Source organism: Centruroides vittatus, unplaced genomic scaffold (genome assembly GCF_030686945.1).
Source record: "Centruroides vittatus isolate TY-2023 unplaced genomic scaffold, ASM3068694v2 scaffold_386, whole genome shotgun sequence".
In the NCBI taxonomy this organism is placed as follows: Eukaryota; Metazoa; Arthropoda; class Arachnida; order Scorpiones; family Buthidae; genus Centruroides; species Centruroides vittatus.
Window position 1 is genome coordinate 9189087 of NW_027122706.1, and position 21276 is coordinate 9210362.

The following is a 21276-nucleotide window of genomic DNA, read 5'->3' on the forward strand; positions in this document are numbered from 1 at the left end:
ATAGACCCTTTGATACACCTTTTATAAAGCATTACCAGTTTTGCTTCTCTATCTGAAACTTTGAAATTCATAACAAATTTGTGCAAATATACTATGCTCAGTCTTATCTGATCTTTCATCTTTTAGCTTAACTCTGGTTTTTTTCTTTTTAAATATGTAGCCTGATCTTTTCACTATGTTGTAATCATTTGAAATTTATTTGAAACTTATTATTTTACCAGATGACATGAAAAAATGGTGTTTTCTTCATTATAGCTTAGTTTATTAGATTTTCTTTAACATATCCAAACAATTTCTACATTCTAAAAGTGGTTCTTGAGAGTTACTGCAAAGAAGCAGTTTTTATGAATATGATTTATTAGATATGCTGGTATGTTTCAATTAATATAGTAGATTTCCAAAACAATTTGAATAAAATAAAATATAGTGAAGGAAATTTATAAATCTTATATCTTCTAGACACAATTGTTGATACATGCTTTTGTCTTTTTGACACACAGACCTGCTATACATTTTTAAACAAGTTCATTTCTGTATTATTTATTTATATCTCTATATTCGGTTTATGGCATCTGATGTCGCCGTCTGATCTTCAGGATTTTTCCTGGAGCTTTGTTGCAGTGTCATTTTTTTTTTACTGGAGATAGGGTGCAGACCTATCGTCCAAACCACCAACTTGGAGGACCAGGGTGTATCTTTTTGTCTGGCACCTACTCTTTGACCTATCTGGCTAGGGTGGCCCTACCAGTAGCTAAGCTACCGCCGGCATAGCTCTTCAAGTCATCGGTGTATGCAAGCTTCTCCACCACAACAAGGTAGAGACACCATTGGAGAAGATTTATTTATATATATTTTTAAATTACATATTGCAATGATAAACTTTGAAAGTTAACTTCTAAATATTTATTACAACTATTTAATTTGATACATATGATGAACTCATGGTCTTTTCAAATGCAAGAGTCATAAAGTGTTTTTATTTTCTGTTATTTATGAATTAAATTTGTAAAAACTTCACAGAATGCAAAATTTGCTTTGTATTATACTTAAAATAAAAAGTTTTGTTATGATCTATACCAAAATTTCATTTTAATTAAATTACAATTTTATCTTTGAAAATATATTTCCTCTTGATAAAAATTTTTGATTTTTAATACATTATTAGTGACAATTTTTTACACTTTTTCAATTACAAATAATCATTCTCGTGGATTACATTCAAATCGAATTAGTGAAAATATTACTCGTTTAGAACAGAAATGGTGTAAACTAGGATTGAAAACTAGTTAATCATACATCAAAATTCAGGTATCTGTATAAAGTTTTGAAGACCTCATTAGTATGTGACACTATCAAACTAAATACTTATTGATACAATATTTATAATTTGTTACTGCCATGAAGAATTAAAATTTTTGATATTTCTCCTCCTCATATTTTAATGTGATGATTAAATTTATAATTGATTAGTTTCTAAAACATTGCTGATGTTTTTTATTTGATGAGATAGCTTGTAGTATAATTTCATCAAATGTCATCTGGTTTTTTATGATATGACTCTTCATCTCTCTCTATCATGTTATGGAAAAGATCAGCAAAAATATTTTTCATTGTCTTTTTGAATCCTCTGTCAACATTTGTGTAATTTACATTCAGATTTTAAAATAATTAAGCATATTATTAATAATTTTTACATTATTTACTAATTATCTTTACATTATTGTCTATGCCTTATTCATAGTTTTTTATGCAAAGGTTACTGTAATCTATAAGTAATAATTGACTCAATAAATGTTATCAACAATAATTGCAGTGCTATTCTACTGCTTATCACGGACCTTTTTGTATTAATTATTCTATTATATTTATTATTGGTATTTATAGTAGTTTTATTATATACTCTGTATTGATTAAACAGTCTTCTTACTTTCAATAATTAAGAACCTAGTCAAAACAATAAACAATAATTTGTTTTATCTGTCATATAAAAATTTGCTATTTTCGAATTAAAGTTTAAAAAATTAAAATTGCCTCGAAAGACAAATAATTTAAGTTCTGAAAAATAACATTGAAAGAATAGTGATTATTCCAAAAAGAGAGGAGAAAAATGAAAAATGTTTGTAGATGAAAGAATAGAAAACATTATTTTATTTTAAAAACAAAATACCAAAATATGATGAAAAGTAAAATAAAATCAATATTATATATAATCTTATAAGTTATATATTACATATATAAAATCCTTAAAAATAATAATATATATCATATAAGAAAAATAGATGATGCTAATCTACTTGTAGTTAACATTAATAATTTCACAAACATATTAAAATATTACTTTCTAATAAAAGCAATATTACCAATCAAATAAACAGTATATAAAAATCAATGAATAATTGAAATATTTACAGATTATTTTAGAAATTTGTAAATGTACTGTGTATTTTTATTGAAGTATTTTACATTAAAAATTTAAAGTTGATTTTCCAGGAATTTTATAAAAGCTTTTTTTTCCTTCATTTTTTTGTAAAATCTATAGAACACCAGAATTTTGGATACAGTATTTGAAAATGAATAATTATTATTCTGTTTTAATATTGAAAAATATATTTAAATCCAATTAAAATACAAAATCATGAAATAATCAATTTATTCCATTTGATAGAATTGATTTCAAGCAATTGGATAAAATTGAAAGCTAAATTTTGCTGAAATACATCACAGGTTTAAATTTACACATGTAATTTAACATGTAACTTATTTAATATTTACAAACAATTTGGAGAAATAAAAATAAATCAGTAGTATGTAGAATGCAAGATCAGACGTAATTATGAGTATAAATGCATTTTTCGACGTGTTCAGGAGATGTGAGGTTGATTTCCACCTGATCGTTCTTGGGCATTTTGGAAGGATGACATTGCTTTCCTTCTACTCGGTGATTGACCTTGATTGATATAACTAGACGCCACTAGATAGCACCACCGACTGGTTCACGATATCGATTGGGTACAGTCAGTCAGATCCATCTCTTCAGAACAGTCGTGATCTACAAGTAGCACAAGAGAGTCGCTCCTTCAGCCATGACGTACATTAGGCAACGGGAAGGTGAGGAATACTATCCCTATTTGTTTTAATGTTGGGATGAATGGATTTTCCACTCATCCTCGTATGACATTGACTTATAATTTGAAACGACTACTGTAGCAACCAAGCTCCCTACAAGGAAATCCCGTGTGTTGTTTTCCAGTATCGATCTGGGTGGGAAAATTCATCCCGCGACAACCCACCATAATGTTCTTATCAGGTAAGGGTTAGTTGGAGAAACGGTTGCCAATAAAATTCCCTACCGATTTCGGCAGAGGCCTGTATATGTAAGAACATTCCCTGCGTTGGGAGTGTCATCTGTCATGTCACAAATCGGGCGAGGTTAGTCGTTTAGTTCGCACACTTAACACACACGTGGATAATACTGGATAACACCATGCTACTATCTTAAACTTATCGGAATTTTGATTTTCCTATTTGTTTTCGGATAGAGGAATGGATAAGCAAATGTGTTAGACTTAATATTAGGTATTTCCTTATCTTATCTCGATTAAAATAAGTAAGTAAATAAATAAATTCGAACGTTTCTTATTGTGTTTCGTTGCTAATGTTTAGTTTATCTGATAAAATCAGTGATTTTTATTAAGTTTCTGCTAAGATAAAAGCGTTTACGATATCCTCCGTAGTACGTAATGTAAATAAATATTCATTTTTATTTCGAACAAATTATTTTTTATCATAAATGTCGTAAATCCTTTTAAGTTAAAGAAAGAGTTAGAAAAGATAATAGTTTAATATTGTTACAAATAAACGAGTCTAGACATCTTAGCGTGAATTCAATTTATTGATTAAATGGAAATTTAATAGCGGTGCAAAGACGAAAAAATACGCGAAATGGATTTGTACGAAATTAATTTCGAAATTTCCAATTACAAATAAATACTCAGTATTGTGGATAAATGTAATTTGAACGAAGCAATTACATGAAAAAGCCAGGGATCTTCGTTCGTGGCACAGTGTATTGTGCCATGACCCAGTATTTGGGCACCGCCTTACTCCTGGCTCGTGGCCAACTTATCATCTCGTACAACCCGCAATAAACATCTGAAGACTTTACACCGAATTCTTGATACAAGGAAAAGTACTTTTTGTAGATATGGTCCGAAACGTTTTTGAAAACTGTTTCTCAAAGAAAATCTAAGTAATAAAAAGAAAATGAAATGAAGTTTTATCTAACTTGAATGCAGTGCAGCCAGTCATTTGTAAATGCAAGAAAACTTTGTTTGTTAAAATAAAAATGACCAAATGGAAACCGACCTAGTATCAACTTTCAGTAATTTAAAATCCTTATGATTTCTATTGAACCTTCGACTTTACAATTTTAACTATTTAGGACATTTTTATAATTTATTTATTTATTTTTAGTAATTTTTCCGATTTTATTTTCTCGTTAATTCGTGTTTTATTTGTAATCTTTAACAAAAACCGCTGTATAAAAAAAGGAAACCCGTAAAGTTACACGTAAAATAAAAATTTGGAATTATTTTAATTAAAACGAAAATGTGAACTTCTCCGTCGTATTGAAGAATTATTTTTATTTGTGGAGATCGATAACAAACTATAAAAGAACATTAATATGCCAGGAAAAATTTGATTTATTAATTTTAAAAATAATTAGTCATTCATTATTAAAAAATAATTAAGATTGATGAGAATTAACGCGCATTTCTATTTATTTAAATATAAATAAGTGTTAGTTTGAATTATCGATTTATAAGAGAATGATTTAGTAGATATATTTTCTTTAATTTTATTTTAATAATCTACACACGAATAAAAATTAGTTTTATTCAGCGCTAAACTAACTCATTACAAATTTCAGCTTAAAGCGCAGCTGTTGTCGTCAATAAGAGAAAAAAAAAGTAAAGAATATAGTTTTCTTTTCTCCTGACAGTTCAATGTTTCAATCGAAAAACCACCAGTTTTAAGATTCTGATATCAAGTTGGTATTTGTCTTTTCTCGATGGCTATCTTTATACAGATGGTTTTTATAGTTCATCGGACCGTAGAGGTAACATCTGTCGAGATTTTTAAAATGTAATTTTAAATACTCTTCAAATTGATTTTCAAAATATCAATCGGAATATATTATAACTTATTGATTGATAAGTTTTTCAAAATGTCTTCTGGTTATAATTTTATACATCACTTACTGTATAAAGGAATTTTTTCATTTAATTTTATATATAAAGGAGCAAGAGTATACTGTTAGTTCTAAATGACTTTGAATTGTGCGATATAAAACGAATCTATTCTTAGGAATACAAATCCTTACATTGATCGAATCCATCATCCATATTCTAGTCTGCAGGTTGAAAGTTGATCGGATGCAAGCGAGTGTTGATCGGAAGAGTCCATTTATATCATTTCGGGTGGTCCGTTGGCCATCATTTTTATCCCTATTACGGCATTAATAATAAACATCATCACCGATTTCGACATCTAATTTATGGCTCCTTATTGTAAACAGATGTTAAATTTATTTTTCTTCTATATTTCGTTACATTATATTCTACATCCGTTTATTTACATAGTTCCAGTTAATACTCGGACTTGTTTTCGTATTTATGTTGCTTTATTTTAATTAAAATAATAATAATAAATGATGTAACTGTTCTGGCTTACACTACTTACCCGTAAAATTAAATTTAAAATGTATCTTACAAATTAACTTATGGTGGAGTTTGTTATAAACTGATTTTCTTGAACACTATTTGAGTTTTTACAGATGTGAAATAAAAGTAGACTTCCTACAGAACAGTATATGATAGTGTGTTGACCTAATTGGTAGTTAGAATTTTAAGTGTTGAACAAACTTTGCTTTAAAAACTAATTATTGCTTGGCGTTATTCTGTGTGCTTTATCAATCCCGTTCATTAAATTGTGTATAATGTTAAGATAGGATTGTTGTTATCTCACTAGTTCAATGCAAATACGCTTTCATTTAAATAACATTATTCCTGAATATTGAGAATAAATTACTAGCCATTTATCCTTTTTAGACTACTAATATGATTTATATAAATTAATATGTTTCTTATTTGTTTAATTAATAAGCAAGAATTACTACACTACTATTATTGTACTTGTTATTAAAATTATGATAGATTTTTGTTGTAATGAAAATATTAATTAAATAAATGTTATATATATATATAAAGGATTGTATTAAGAGAGAAAACAGTTTTTTTTTTTTACTTCGTTATCGTATTAGGAAACAATAAGGATCGTATTGAAATACGATAGTTTGTTGATGTAGATGTTATTAGATTCTTTAAGTTTAATTTTCAAAAATATAAGTAAAATAATCTAATCATTTTCTTTTTGTTAGTAAAAAAGTTAAATTTGTTGATCTTCAAGTTTATAATAATAATAATAATAATAATAATTTAATTAAAAAATACCATGTTCAATTTATGCTCATTTTGGATTAAATAAGTAAAGCATTTTAATCGTAAATTAATTTAAATTATCACAAATAATTATATTGAACTACCATTTTTTACATCTCCACATTAGTACGTTTCAGAGATTAGAATGGGAATTCCTTGTATTATTAATCGATTATTGTGTATTACTTATTTACTCACATAAATCGTGACGAACAAAAAAAAAGATACTTCATCATTTGATAGTTATTATAACTTTTATTATTTATATTTTAGTGGATTAAATCACTGTTAAATCTTACTTGAATGGTAGTATTTAGTTGCTATAATATTCTCGTTTCTTTATTATTAATAAAAATTATTTGAACAGAATATTTTCGCCGTTTAAAAATGTTCATATTAAGATTTTAATTAGTAAAATTACATTGTATTACGATTTTAATGTATTTTTATATTTCTGTAATAAAACTTTTACGCATAATTTATTTCATCTGTTTTGACATTTTGAAAATATGTAGTTATGTTTGGAATTTATATTAGAGAGAATTTGTATTTTTCCCTTTTAGATCGTTCCGTTTTTGCTATTATTTATACAATTGTCAAGAATACGATTTTTGCATTCCATTTTCCAAAATTCTTGATTTTATTTCCTAGGGCTGAATTTGACGTATTGATTTCTATAATGTTCGTGCACTCTTTCTTGTTCTGTTTGTTTCTGATGTTTTAATTGAATGTTTTTATTGTTCTCAAATGACGTTCTTTGATACCTCAGCAAATGGAAAATACTTATATAATAATGTCACGAATTTAATAAATATTTAAACTTTTAATAATTATATCAACTCTAAAATCTCAAAATGATTATTTACTGAATATTAATTCTTTTGTAATTTTATTTTATTATTGTTCAGCTATCTTATAAAATTAAAAATGATTAACTGACTAGAGATAAAATTGTTTATATTATCATAAATCTATAATTAAAGCTGGAATATATTAATACTGATAAATGATATTTTGGTGATTTAAGGAAATACAAATAACTTGTTTAACTTTTGTTGATAGTAATTATAGCATTAAATTACTTTCATTTTATTCCATGAATTCAAATCGAAAGCAAATACTTCGATAATTTCTGTCTGTGATCCCATCTCATTATCTCTCAAAGAAATTTTTTGTATGGCATCCGGACTCGGTCATTTACCTGATGTTTTGATTTTTGTGCTGATACTTTCTCACCTTTGTTTGCTATCATAGGAAAAAAGTCGTTTTCGATAAAATATATATTTTCCTTAAGGTAATCCTGTTTCATTACTTGAACTTTAATCTCTAATGATTTCTCAATTATTTTATAGATAAACTTTTAACTAAGAAAATTTGTACGATGATTTTATTAAAGAATTTTTGTTAAAAATATTAGTAAATAATTTACACTGTATATTATAACAGTTTATCCTAAGATAAAAAAAAATAAGTAATTTTATAATAAAATAAAGTTATTATTTTAAAATATAAAATGAGCTGTATTTACTTCTGCGTTAATTTGCCAGAAGTAATCTATACCGGTTTAATGTCACTTTGAATTCATACACATTAAAGAAAACGTTATAACTTTTTATTGATTGATTATCGATATCGCAGACACTAATAATTCTACAGATTTATCTTTTTGATTTATCATTTTTAATCCCTCAATCTACTATTTTCTTTCCGATTGAATAGTCATAAATTACGAATTATAAAGTAAATAGTTATTACGTTAAGGAATTGTGGTATTTTAAAAGATTGATTATTATTTTTCGGTTAAACTATTTGTAGTTTGGTTAATTTTACTTTTTCTTCCAGTTAAAAAAAAATGAATTAAAATAATTTAAAGTACGGATTGCACTAATTAAATATAATTAAAGTTTGACGTCCGACTCGTTTTGCTTGATTTTTGTCATGTAAAATTCTGTAAAATTAGTTATTATTTTTCGAAAAAATTTAGTAGTGAATTTCGTTCATAATGAATTTTAACGGAAAGTAAAATTATAATGAATTATAAATAAAGTCTATTAAAAGAAACGTAATATCTTTTAATCCACACTTAACATTAGCGCACAATCACTCCCTTTTTTCTCTCAACTAGAGCTAAATATACTTGGCCTTGGCCAGTTCATTCCTATAATTCTACATGTAGTCTGTCTAAGAAATGATTGAAACAACAATAACAATAATACAAAGTGAATGCATAATTATTATTATACTATTTATAAATTTTTCAGAATTTGACTTATATCAAAAAATTGCTTATCAAGTAATGTAAAGATTGTTAACAATGATTATTAAGAAAACCTATGCAATTTATTACCTAATTGTTATAATAAAAAGTTATTGCTAGTTTCAAAAGTTATTGAAAAAAATTTCAATCAATGATTGCTACATGAAGAAAGCAATAATCATATCGAATGCATAATACGTTTATTGAAAATAAATACTATTTGCAATAAATGTATGCTTTCAAACGAATCTTGTAGATTGTAATAAATGCAGCAGAGAGAAGTAACAGAGTTGCATTTCTCATTTTATAAAATTTCTTTCTTATAAATTTAATGCACAGTTTTCAATATCAAAACTAAAAGCTGTAACTTAAACGTTTTTCAACTAGTTCTTGGTTTTATTAGATTTTATAGAATAGTTGGCTAGATTTGGTGCTAAAAATATCAATAATAAATTGTCAGCACAGTTGAAAATTTATACAATCAGATAATTAGGATCTACGAAATTCGAAAAAACCTAATGGTGAAATCAAAAAAACCAGTTTCAAATAACTTGGATTTAAGAAAAAGTAATGGAGCTTTATTTTTTTTCTTTAAGAAATAAATATGTAATTTGAAAATTTTAAACTCAAAATACTTTTTTTAGTTTAAGACGTCATGCCGAAAATTTTTTTAAATATTAAAAGTATGTCGTAGCGTTCCATAATGTAATGTTGGTTTCTGTATGTCTGGAATATAATAAATCGGATTTTTGTTTTCTAGTAGTCTATAAATTTTAAAGATTCAATTTTAAATTTTTTTGTCTTGTTATTTCACATCTTAATATGATTTGTATTTCGACCAACGTACATATTTTGTACGATTTTTACTGTGTACTACATATTTTGTATTTATTATGTGGGCTGTTTTTAAACTGCGGGATTTTTTTCAAGTATAAGTCGAGAAATAGATTATAAAAGAAATTTTATCGAGTAATATAGTTAATATGAATCACATAAACATAATATAAATTTCATGCGAACGACGAATTACGCAGCAGCAGTTGACAACCGAGTTGACGAGTGCGTTTTTTATATCAAAAACCCTCAAAAATACTATTACAAAAAATATATACATAAAAATTAAAAGAACTACATCTGTTCGTCCTAAATATTTCATTTACCTTGCATTAAATATACAGTATACGTATATTTATTTATTATTATTATTTATTTATTTTTTTTTGTAGATTTTTAGTTAAATCTGAGGAGGTCTGTCAAAATCTGTCCTATTGTAAAAAAAGGCCTTCGAATCATAAAGTTAAAGACTACTGATCTGGCACATTAATAATTACACTGCTTTCAATCAGCCTGAAATTTCATTTTAATATGCCTATTGAGTGACGCTAAAAAGATGTATTTTTATTCAACGTTATCGAGAGATATTCAGCAGTCCAAAAGCAACTAAATTTGGTATGGTGCATTTCAGAACACGTGGAAGGCATTTCTTTAAAAAACATTAGTACCAAAACTTGCCATTATGATACTTTTGGTGTGCTGCAAGAATGAAAAAGCAGTTTTTTTTTTTTGCATAAGCATAGGTGTTCCAGCATGTTTTGGGTATAAAAATGTTGAATGCCGTTTTTATCAGCTACTGAGACCGTCATCTTTACGAAACGTGCATTTCTTATAAAGCTATTTTATGACAAGCCGCGGCTGCACTTTGGGAATTCGCCACCATAAGAATTTACGCCGATGACTTGACTCTACAAGCTCTTAAGAGAATGATTATTCGATTCGAGGAAACTGAACGTCTAAGGGTTTAATCCAGTCAGGGTGCAAAATTATAACTTCACAAGTCATTGAAGATGTTATCACAGCTGTTGTCAGTCAATGAATAATGTTGCAAACTCCAGTAGTGTACGTGTAGTGTCACGGCAGTTGGGTGTGTCCAGAAGGTACTGAGGAAGTTATGCATTGTTATCCGTATCCAGGATAGATGTAGTTGCTTGCCACTGAGTGATCCTTCAGAGCAATGAGGCACTTTTTCACGTCAGTAAAACAGTGATCACCCGTAACTGTCACGTTTGGGCAGCGAAAAAAACCATCGTGTCTTTCAGCAGATTTCACTACATTCTCCTAAAGTTAGTTTGGTGTGGATTCACAGCCACATTTATCCTTGCACCATTTTTTTCTTCGAAGAAGTTAGTCTTAATTGGTCTATGACATGCTCTGAGGGCACAGAGATACAATGATATTTTCAACACTTTTGTCGTAACCCAAAATTCAACAGCGACAATTCCTTGAATCAATCACTTTCATAGAAGATGGCGCCTATCATGTCGATAGTAATTTCTGCGACGTTATTTCCCCGATAACACAGTGACTAACATTCATTTCCTATCACATGGCCAACTCGTTCTCCAGATCTTAATCTTTGTGATTATTAGTTGTGATATGGGCCACTTAAAAAATATGGTTTATCGAGAATATATTGCCAATGTGACAATTTTGAAAGGGATTATCACACTGCATGTGAGATGAAACACAGAAGATCAATTACTGTCGGCTTTTGAACAACAGTATTCATCGTCTTCAGGTTTTACAATTTCAGAGTAGGAACAGTATTCCCTAAATTGCTGAGTTCTCTGTATAGCACGAGTGTCTTATACAAATAAAACATTTGGGCTTGCAACCCCAAAAGCGTCTTAATGGTGAGTTTTAGTACTAATTTTTCTACAAAAATGTGTTCCGCTTGTTCTGGAATGTCGCCATGCTAAAGGAAGTCATTTCGTAAGGATATTTCATAACATTGTGAGGGCGATTTTTACTAAATCGTGATAAATGATAGAACGCTTTGATGTCCATATAGTACTAGAATAGAATTTTTGACTCTGGGAAGCGAGTAAAAAAGTGATTTTCTTGAACAGTCTACGGAGGATTTTTTATTTTCAAAAATATATTTAAACTTTTTCCAGTCTACGTAATAAAATGAAGATTAATTAGTTAAATAAAGACAATTAGTAGGTGTTTTTGAGATAGCTGAGTATGTTCGCTACAGGAGTGACAAAACGTGAATTACGAACGAACAGATTTCTTTGTTGCATATTAACATAACGAATGATAAAGAACATTGAAATGAATGGTTTTTACATTTTCATCTTACCAAAATACTCATAATAGCATTTTAAAAATGTATTTAAAAATTTAGTGATGATTTGTAAAAAGTCTTCCGAATGCTATTTTGTAACGAACATTGGTCAAAATATTTGTCTCCGTTCATCAGACGAGGGCTGTAAGCAAAACATGTAATGAATTTTGAATAAATGGCTCTAATTCTATTGTGAATCGTTGTATCACACTAAAATTATTGTTATTGAAACTCGTTTATTATGTGATTTAACCACTCAAGTTCATTTTCTGAGAATAATAAAAATAAAGTTTTCAGAAAAATTTTTCTGTTTAGTATTCAAGTCAAATCCTTTCGAATCTATTCATAATAAAAATGTGGAAGTAAAATTTGAATTTATAGATATTATAGTTTTGTGCTTTTGATATGATTTAAAATACGTGATACATATGAAGTAGTCATTCTAACTTTTAAACCATTTTGAATTCTTGTGATATTTTATAAATTTTCGAACAGCTGTTCTCTTGCTTTTTTGCTTTGCTTGTCTACCTTTATAGCAGATTTAGTTTGAGTAATGAAAAAAAATTGAAATTGTCAATGTGTCTATAAGCAAATAAAAACCCCATAGTCAATCTATTTCACTTTTTTCATAAGAATGATTGTTTTCATCTTCTACAGATGTACAGTGCATCCTTGGTAATCCTAAACTGAAGAGAATTATTTTTGAAAATTTTGATATAACTTTTTAGTTACACATATAGTATTAATACATATACAATTTTACAGATTTATATTTCGATTATTTTTTTATTGTGTTCATGGATTTGTATACAGTAGAGTTCCGACTTTCGATAACTCGTGTCATTCGGAAAAGTAATCTAATTTCTACCTGTATACTTAACGTTAGGATCAAATAATTTATCATTATTCACTGGCTACACTTCATTACAGCATCAATTCCACATGTTAACAAAGAATATAACTCTTTTTTTCAAGGTACCACTGATATATAGTTAATACTTCTAAGAATTTCACATATATCTTTACGAAAATTCCGTTTATTTAGACTAACAGCATCGCTATGCCGTAAAGCTCGTCATTTTTGATAGCTTGTCACCTCAGTCCACATTAAATCGAGTTTGCGAGACTCTACAGTAGTCTTTATAGGTTACACCCGTTCTATAACTCATCGCTAAAATAATATAGCCTACTTTATTTATTTATTCTAATTACCATTTTATTAAATTTTTCCGTAATCTTTTGTACTTGTTATTTTCTAAATCTTTTACTCATAAATTAACAGTTCGAATAATTGAAATTTTATCATTAATACTACTAAATAGCAATGTGGAATACTTTCATTAAAGATCGAAGCATCTGATGGCCTGATGATCAAGGCAGTTAAAAGTAAGCGCACATTGACGGACAGAGAAAAAAAATTCCTACATTATAAGTATGGATGTGTGCATATTGGGCGAGCGGATAGAGGACGGGTCACATTGAAGGAAATCTGTCTCATTCTCGAGGAGGCAACATTTTCGTTCGTCCGTCTCGAAACAGACAATATTACTGATTTAAGTACTCAGCTGTCAAAACTTGACATCCTCATTCATTAACAGAAAATCGCTTCCTTTTTTTGGAATATGCGCCCATTTCATATGTGACCATAGCAAACATAAGTTTAATTTCTGTAATGGAAAACTATGGAGACTTATATAATTTTCAACATCTTCTAATAATAATCGGTAGCTTACTACCACTAATTCTTCTAGACGTTATTCATCCGAAAAAATGCCTTGTCTGAATACTTTCACTCTCTATCTAAATTCCACCATTCGTCATTGTAACGCTACCAACGTGTGCACACGCTAATGAGATTCTGTCTGCTCTGACCTCACTGTCCGTCCGCCTGCCCAAGTGTGCACTTACTTACTTTTAGGTGTCAGCTTACCTCTGTAAAGAACGGGGGATCCTGGCGATCGAAATATCCCAGAAATTTCTCAAGGATAACCGGATATGACGGGCCCGTCTCTCAACGCTACGCCGTTCCGGAATCATTGTGGGCTGGATCGAACTCACGATGGATATGGGAAAAAAAGCCTTCTTAGGGCTCACTGGGCAGAGTCAAAAATAAAATATATAGTATATTTCGAAATCAACAAATCTTTAAAAAAAGAACTATTTTCGAAACAGAAAAATGTTTTATTTTTTCTGTTTTGAAAATAGTTTCTTTTTTTAAAAGATTTGTGAGATTTACAAGAAACTGTTGATACGCGACATATAAGCTATCGTCGACTTTATTTTTGTCTATCAAAATGTGCCTGACTCGCACAGAATATATCAGCTTAGGAAATGACATCGCAATCTGAACCATGTAAAAAATTGACAAGTCTAGATCAGTTTAGAACCTGACTCCTCATTTCGATTAAAAGCAGTATTCGAACGATGAAAAAGAGAAACAGAATGTAACAATACATCATTTATTATAAATAGGCAAATATTTTTGAACACTAAATTAAATTTTAATATTTTAGTGCACAGAATGAAGTAAATGCATTATTGATTATACAAAATGATTTTTCTTCTTAAAATTTTGTTCTGGTTTAAAGTTAAAAACTGGAGATACTTATATTCAGGAATAAACTTTAATAGGTTAAATAATAAAATTTGTTACGGAAAACTCATGAAAAGCATTTACTAGTAAATAATCACATACAAAAATAAATAAATAAATACATAATACAGTATTTCGGTTAAATTAATTTAAAAATTTTGCTCAGATTATTGCGCTGCAGCCATTTGGCTATCTACGCGAGTAATTCGGATTTGAATTGGATCTAAACTTAACTTCTTGTTATGATTGTTGGCAAGTGCTCTTATCCAAGAGGATGCTTGTATGCTGCAGCAACCCTCTTAATACAAAAGCAATCAGTTTTGTTACTTTAAAATAAAACTAAATATAATAACATCGCATTACTTTAGTTAGGTAAGATTAGGTAACTAAAGTAATTCTAAATTAATTGAATAACATTCTCCGAAAAACGACTAGGCACGTGCCTCGTTCCCGAATCTGCCTCGAGTAACACTCATATTCTCAAAAGCCACCGGGTACTGTAGTTCGGATCAGAGTATCGTTTTCGGTGCCGATTCTGTTGATTAAACCAGTCGTAATGTGTACAGTTGCGGCTGCATGCTGATGTTAGGACTCTTAGGAATTACAAAATCAATCAACCAATACTTCTAATAAGTATCTAATAAGATTTTTAAGTGTTCTATTTAATATCATAATGTCCCTTGCTTTGTTTAGTGGATAGCGGGAGAGAGAACCTGAAATCCTAATTGATGTTTTATTGATATACTTCATCAAAATAATTTCATAGTTGCCTAAACATATTGTATGATTGTAGCATAAAAATTATATTGTCATATAAATATAATATGATTAAGTATAACAGAAATTTTCATTAAAATGAGATTTTTTCAATTATTACTTCAGAAAGTATTTGGGTAGTATATTATTATTATTTAAACAAATATTGATGGAAAAGGATTATGAAATGTAATCGGCAATATCTACAAAGGATCTGCTAATTGTAATAATTAATATGTTATCAGAATTAGCAGATCTCAAGACATAAGTTAAAATACACTTCTAAAATTTCGTTTATTGTAATCAGAATTCGGTTATAGTTATCACCTTTCGGTTAAACATGAATTTTAAGCTATCTTTTCACGCAATTAGCTTCAACATGTGACTGATAAAAGCACAATCGTTATCAGTTTTAGCCAGTGGTTTAAACCTTAAACGTTAGTCGTATTTAGTTATTTTCTCGCAGTCTAGTAGTTTAATTTCTTAACTTCAGTCACACGCTATCTGTTATTAGAGACGATATTACAAAAAGCAGCAAGAAAAGAATGGGTGAATTACTTATTAATTAATAATAGTAATTCATTCAGTATAAAATCCTTTTCATTATGTAATGATTTATTGAAATGGCTTGACTGAAACGAATTTATACATCATATTTAAAAATGAAATACAATTCAAGAATATTTCGTTACGATATAGAATTAATTACATAAAAAGATTGAAAATGAGAGCCACTTTAACAGTGTTTCAAAATTTATTACTGTAAACGTATTATAAATGTGAGTGTCTAAATTGCTTTATTACGTTGTGTTTCCTCAGAAAAGTTTCTGAGGAAACACAATATCTCTATCTCTATCCCTGTCTATTAAGAAATATTTTCGATCTCTTTGCTGTTTTTTTTAATTAAAAAATAGCAGAGAGAGTTCGAAGTTGTGGAATACTTTTTATCTATATTTTTTTATGAGTTGTTATATCGTCTGACGGTATTTAAAAAATTTTATTGGGCTGCAATTTGAAAAAATTGTAGACCTATAAATTTCCACCATCGTCTGTTTGTTTGTCTGTCCTTCCTTAATTTCGAGAACGGAATTAGATAGATGAAAACCGAGACCAGACGTGGAAAGCTTAGAGGTAGAAGGCTTCGATTAACTACTGTATATACGAACTTCCGGTACAAACAAGAACGTTATTTCAATTAAAAAATGTTTTCCTGAAAGGAGTTAGATGACCAGCACGACTATTGCTATCAGGAAAAGTATGATGTACAGGGGTAAGACAGTACTAATTTTAGGTGGCGAGCATATATTTTAAATTAAATAAATTAAAAAAATATGATTAAAAATTGCAGCCCGACATTGTGACGATGTCACAATAAATATTTGCTCGTTAATAAAATAGTTTCTTGTTGATATATTTTATCTGTTTCCATATTGTCGATCTCGTTATATTTATAAAACCTGTAATAAAACTGAAATGATAGACAAGTTCTATATGTTCTCGGAAAAATACGATTTGTCTTAATTTATGAGAACAGTTTTAATTACGTTGAACTTTCTCTTACACTTTAAATATCGGTAAACTGTACGTGCGCTATCAAAATCGAATGTATAAAATCCAATATAATCTTAGATATTGGAGAATGACATTTACCTCATTGTCATATCTAACAAAACCGTAGGATTTGTTAACATTTCGGAAATCGATTTTGAAATTTGAATGGAAAATATATTTTGAGTTTTGTATATGTATATACAATTCTGGACTACTACTACGTTTCTAAAGTATATCCATAGCTTTATTTTTATCATGTACAGTACATTTGCAACATTGATTTTGATGCATAGAGGCAAATACAGACAGAGCTTAGGGGCAATAAGAAGAGATTTGTGATTTTATCGAATTTACTTTTTTCAATACATGTAAACTAAAAATACACAAAAGACCTTAATGGTCTATCGTAGAATAATTTGTAATTTAAATTAGATTTATTATATTCTATTATTTTTCTCCTCAAGTCGACCGATTTGTTAACGTGAGAGATTAACGCATTAAACACTGTTTGGTCGACCGCAATTTCGCCTATTCCTAATCCGCAATGAACCCGTTTAGCATGAATGACAGATGAAAGACGACGCCTCGATCGAGTTTTATATTATAAAATATTAGAAGTGAAATTTTGAAACTTGAAAAGTTGTTATATATAGAATATAAATATTAATTAAAATGCGAATTGTATTAATTACGACATTAGTTTAACAATAATTATTTAATGTTGAATTAAAAATAAAGACTGAGAAATAAATTATAAACAACAACTTTTTCGGTCATATTTACTTTATAATCCACATTGGATATTTACATGCTGTATTATTAATACTTTGTGGATCGAATTGCTAAGGAGACGTTAGCCTAAAGGTAGGGATTTCGTGTCTGTCTAGATGTTTGAAATTTATTTTTAAATCATTTCAGTGATTTTTTTACTTCAGGTCAAAATTCTAGATATTTATTATTTTATTGTCATTCTAAATAGGAAAATATCATGAAAATGCCATAAAATTGTTTATTCAAATATATATTAATACAATTAAAAAACATTGTGAAGTATTAAAATATAATAAATTACAGTAGGTATAAATATACAATATAATATAATGTAAACATAATATTAATCATTAATATTTATTTTAAAACAAATAAATAAATCCTAGAATAATAAGAATAATAATAATATAAATGAAAAAGTAAATAACATCAAGTAACTGTCGAATGAAATGGAAAAATATATTTGATTCATTCTTTACATTTATTATATTTGTTTTAATAAAATAAATTTATTAATAATGTTAAATGTATTTAGAATTTATCATTCTCAATAATGTGTTGACTGCGCTATAGTTAATCTTATATCTTGAACGTTATCACATTTGCCAGTTTCATGTTGTTTCGTGATGTGTAGCCATTTTCTTTTCGTAGATAGTTGCTTGAACTGTGCATCGAATTTCTTTTTGGTTTATTCAACTTGTATCCTGAGGCTGTACTACTAAATCCCTAGAGAAGTAAGCTTTCATTTTTAGAAAGATCTCAAGGATGTTACGTTGAACGTTATTTCTTATGTTTATTCTTCTTCATAATAAATCATTCTCTTTGTTGTGTTGAGTAGTTTCTTACGTTTTAATATTCAGATGATATTTTTGTAAGTTTTATTCAACAAATTTAGAATAAAAATAAAACTCATTTCTCAAAAAGATAGCTAAAAATATTTCTAGCTTGGATAATTTGTTAATCGCACCAAATATACACCTGGGCACTAGATTGAAAAAATAGTATTTTTTTACTTAAAAAGTTCCTGTAAAATATGAGAAGAGGATATGTCAAAATTAAATATATTTTCTATAAGTTTTTCAACTGAAAATATAAATGTATTAAAACGCAGTGAAACTAGAGTGAAGCAAATTCAGATATTCAGGCAGTAATATGCTGGCTAGACAATAAAACTCAATTGTGTCTCAGAAAGCTTCTGCGTGTTTGCTTAAGACACGCAAGATGCTTGCATGTTAGTGTTCTTTTGAACAAAACAAGTGTCAATAGTTCACATTTTAGTTAAGTAAATCTTTCTCTATTTCATTTAGTTTCTACATAAAATAAAAATTGCTCCTTTGATGATTAGATCTATTCAGGCTTTCGTTTTTTCCTTAACAAAAGTAATGAAAAAATACTGTTACAATTCGTATCGAGTTAAAATAATTTACGCTATCTTTTAAAATTGATGGCTAATTGTTTCAAGAAATATATATTAAATACGAAGTAATAAAAAATTACGAATAAAAAAAAATTAATTTTTTATTATTAACGTATTAGATATAAACATACTTTCCAGTTTTCTCTTTCTTTAAATTAGTTTAATTATATTTAAGGTATTTCATATCCAGTTAATATGCATTTGAATTTTCTCTGCGCAAAACCTATTACATGTACCCTGCATAAAAATCTTTGATTTAATTTTTCACGTACTCTTATTTGCTGTTAAGACTATGCTTAATAACATTCATTATAGTTAATGACATTATTATTCATTATTAATAAATTTAACAAGATGAAATGTCAGTCAGGATAATCGACTGCAGCATAATTTCGGAAAGAATAAAAGTAGGCTATATGAAAAAAATATATATTGTATGTAGTTTTTATTCAGTAAACTTTCGAAGATTTTCCATTGATTTCGAATATTTAAATATTTAAATTTCACGGTTATGACATTAAACTATGCTAAAATGTAAATATATAAACGTATCTGCTAATTTATTTAATTTAAATACCGGTATGTATTTTTATTCTATTTTCTTCCTAATATCAATTATTGTTTGCTGAAATACATTTAAAATTATTATTGTATTACATACTAATTTTTAATAAAATGATGATAACTCGGATATTTTGAAACCTAAAACTGATTTTAAATACAGAAGATAATATAATTTATCTTGATATAACAAGAATAAACCATTTGGTCGATATCACATCGAATTTAATTTTTAAAATGTACGTTAATCGCTATTGTTTATAATAATTATTTATTATTTTTAATTTTTAGCGACTGTAAAATAAATTATTTCTATTGAGAGAGAGTAATTACTGTCTTATGTTTGCGTAATGTGCTTTACCAATCGACTATTTTCAACATATATTAAAAACTCTAATCCGTAAACGGGAAAAAATATGCAAACATGCATGTAAATGAATATAAAAGCAGTTTAATATAATATTTTTTAACTAGGGTTTTTCTTTTATTTTATTATTATTATTTTTTGTTTTTTTTTGCACTGGGTTTGCATTATTGCCAAAACTTCATACCGATAACGTGGATGAGGTCCACTTGCACCATATTGATTGTCTTGTCGTACCTGTCGCCAGCACGTGTTCTCACAATCGATCTTCCCTACCTGGGGATTGACCGTCAGTCTATACGGTTTATCTATAAAATCATTCGGCCATTTTTTTTACACGTGTAACTATACTTATCTAAATATTCCTTCCTCAGCTAAATATTACGTTTGTCGTTTTAGAAATTCCTGGATGAACAAGATCAGAAAACACCGTGGCTGAGAAAACTCCTGTCTACTGCAAATCATCTTCGACAAAAAGAAGATAAAAAGATCGACGCAGAAGAGGACAGGAGAAGTGAGTAAAAAATTGAAATAATTATTATAACTTATGTAAATCTCATTTGTTGAATGAATTATTTTAATAATAAATATCATATATAATTATTAATGTAAATTTATTCTTCTACATATCTAATTGGATTTAATTTAATTAGTTACTGTATTGATGTTTTTATTTATTACAACGAAGGTAAAAATTAATACACCTCTTTCTAGTGTAATAAAATTAATTTGCAATTTATTTTGAAGTTCTTGTTTTTAAAAATGTATAGAAAAGATAAAATACATTAAAAATTACAACTTCTTCTAATCTTATTTTTACCAATTACATTTATAGCATCTTAGATCTAATTAACACACACACACACGCTGCACAAATATAAACGCTGTAAAAATAAACTCTAGAGAAAAAATTCTAAATTTAATAAATAATTTTGTAATTAATTAAAAAATGAATGAAGTCTCCAGATTGAAATTTTTTTATAATCAAAGAAAAAAATTCAATCCTATGAGGTAGCGCTAAAACCAAGTGCTCTATCCTTCCCCATCCTAATTCGATCGCGTTATATTGCTAAACAGTTCATAGAAATTTGTAACGTATTTTTTAAATTTTGATATATTGTAAATAATTTATTATTAATAACGTTATGTCAGTATTGAGTTCAATCAATACTCTATTCTCTCTCATACGCAAACATAATAATAATACTTAATTTTAAATGTTGATAAATAAACGATTGGTAAATTCAAATTATTCATATTTTGAAGAATTTTGTTATTTTTTAAAAGGTAATTAGACATTGCTTTTTAAAAAATTTTCGATCAATTATTGCCGTCATGAAGACACGTTTTGTTACATATTTATTTACATATATATTTTT

General features: G+C 27.9%; 1 protein-coding gene and 1 long non-coding RNA gene across 8 annotated transcripts in view; one reads left to right on the top strand and one right to left on the bottom strand.

The window, feature by feature from the left end:
* The window catches only part of Dys (Dystrophin), a 514896-nt gene that overhangs the window by 332289 nt on the left and 161331 nt on the right, over positions 1 to 21276 (top strand). For all 6 annotated transcript variants that reach the window (XM_067286836.1, XM_067286831.1, XM_067286830.1 and 3 more), the window contains one exon: positions 20297 to 20411. In XM_067286836.1, the coding sequence (XP_067142937.1) occupies positions 20297 to 20411 (115 nt within the window). The remainder of the gene's footprint in view (positions 1 to 20296; positions 20412 to 21276) is intronic.
* Positions 4883 to 6663, bottom strand: LOC136988859 (uncharacterized). Of its 2 annotated transcripts, XR_010882824.1 has the most exons (3): positions 6605 to 6663; positions 5384 to 5681; positions 4883 to 5126 (listed from the first exon to the last, which is right to left on the bottom strand). It is a non-coding gene; the product is annotated as an uncharacterized lncRNA (long non-coding RNA). The 2 variants fall into 2 exon arrangements; XR_010882823.1 differs by lacking the exon at positions 6605 to 6663 and having other exon boundaries at positions 5384 to 5918.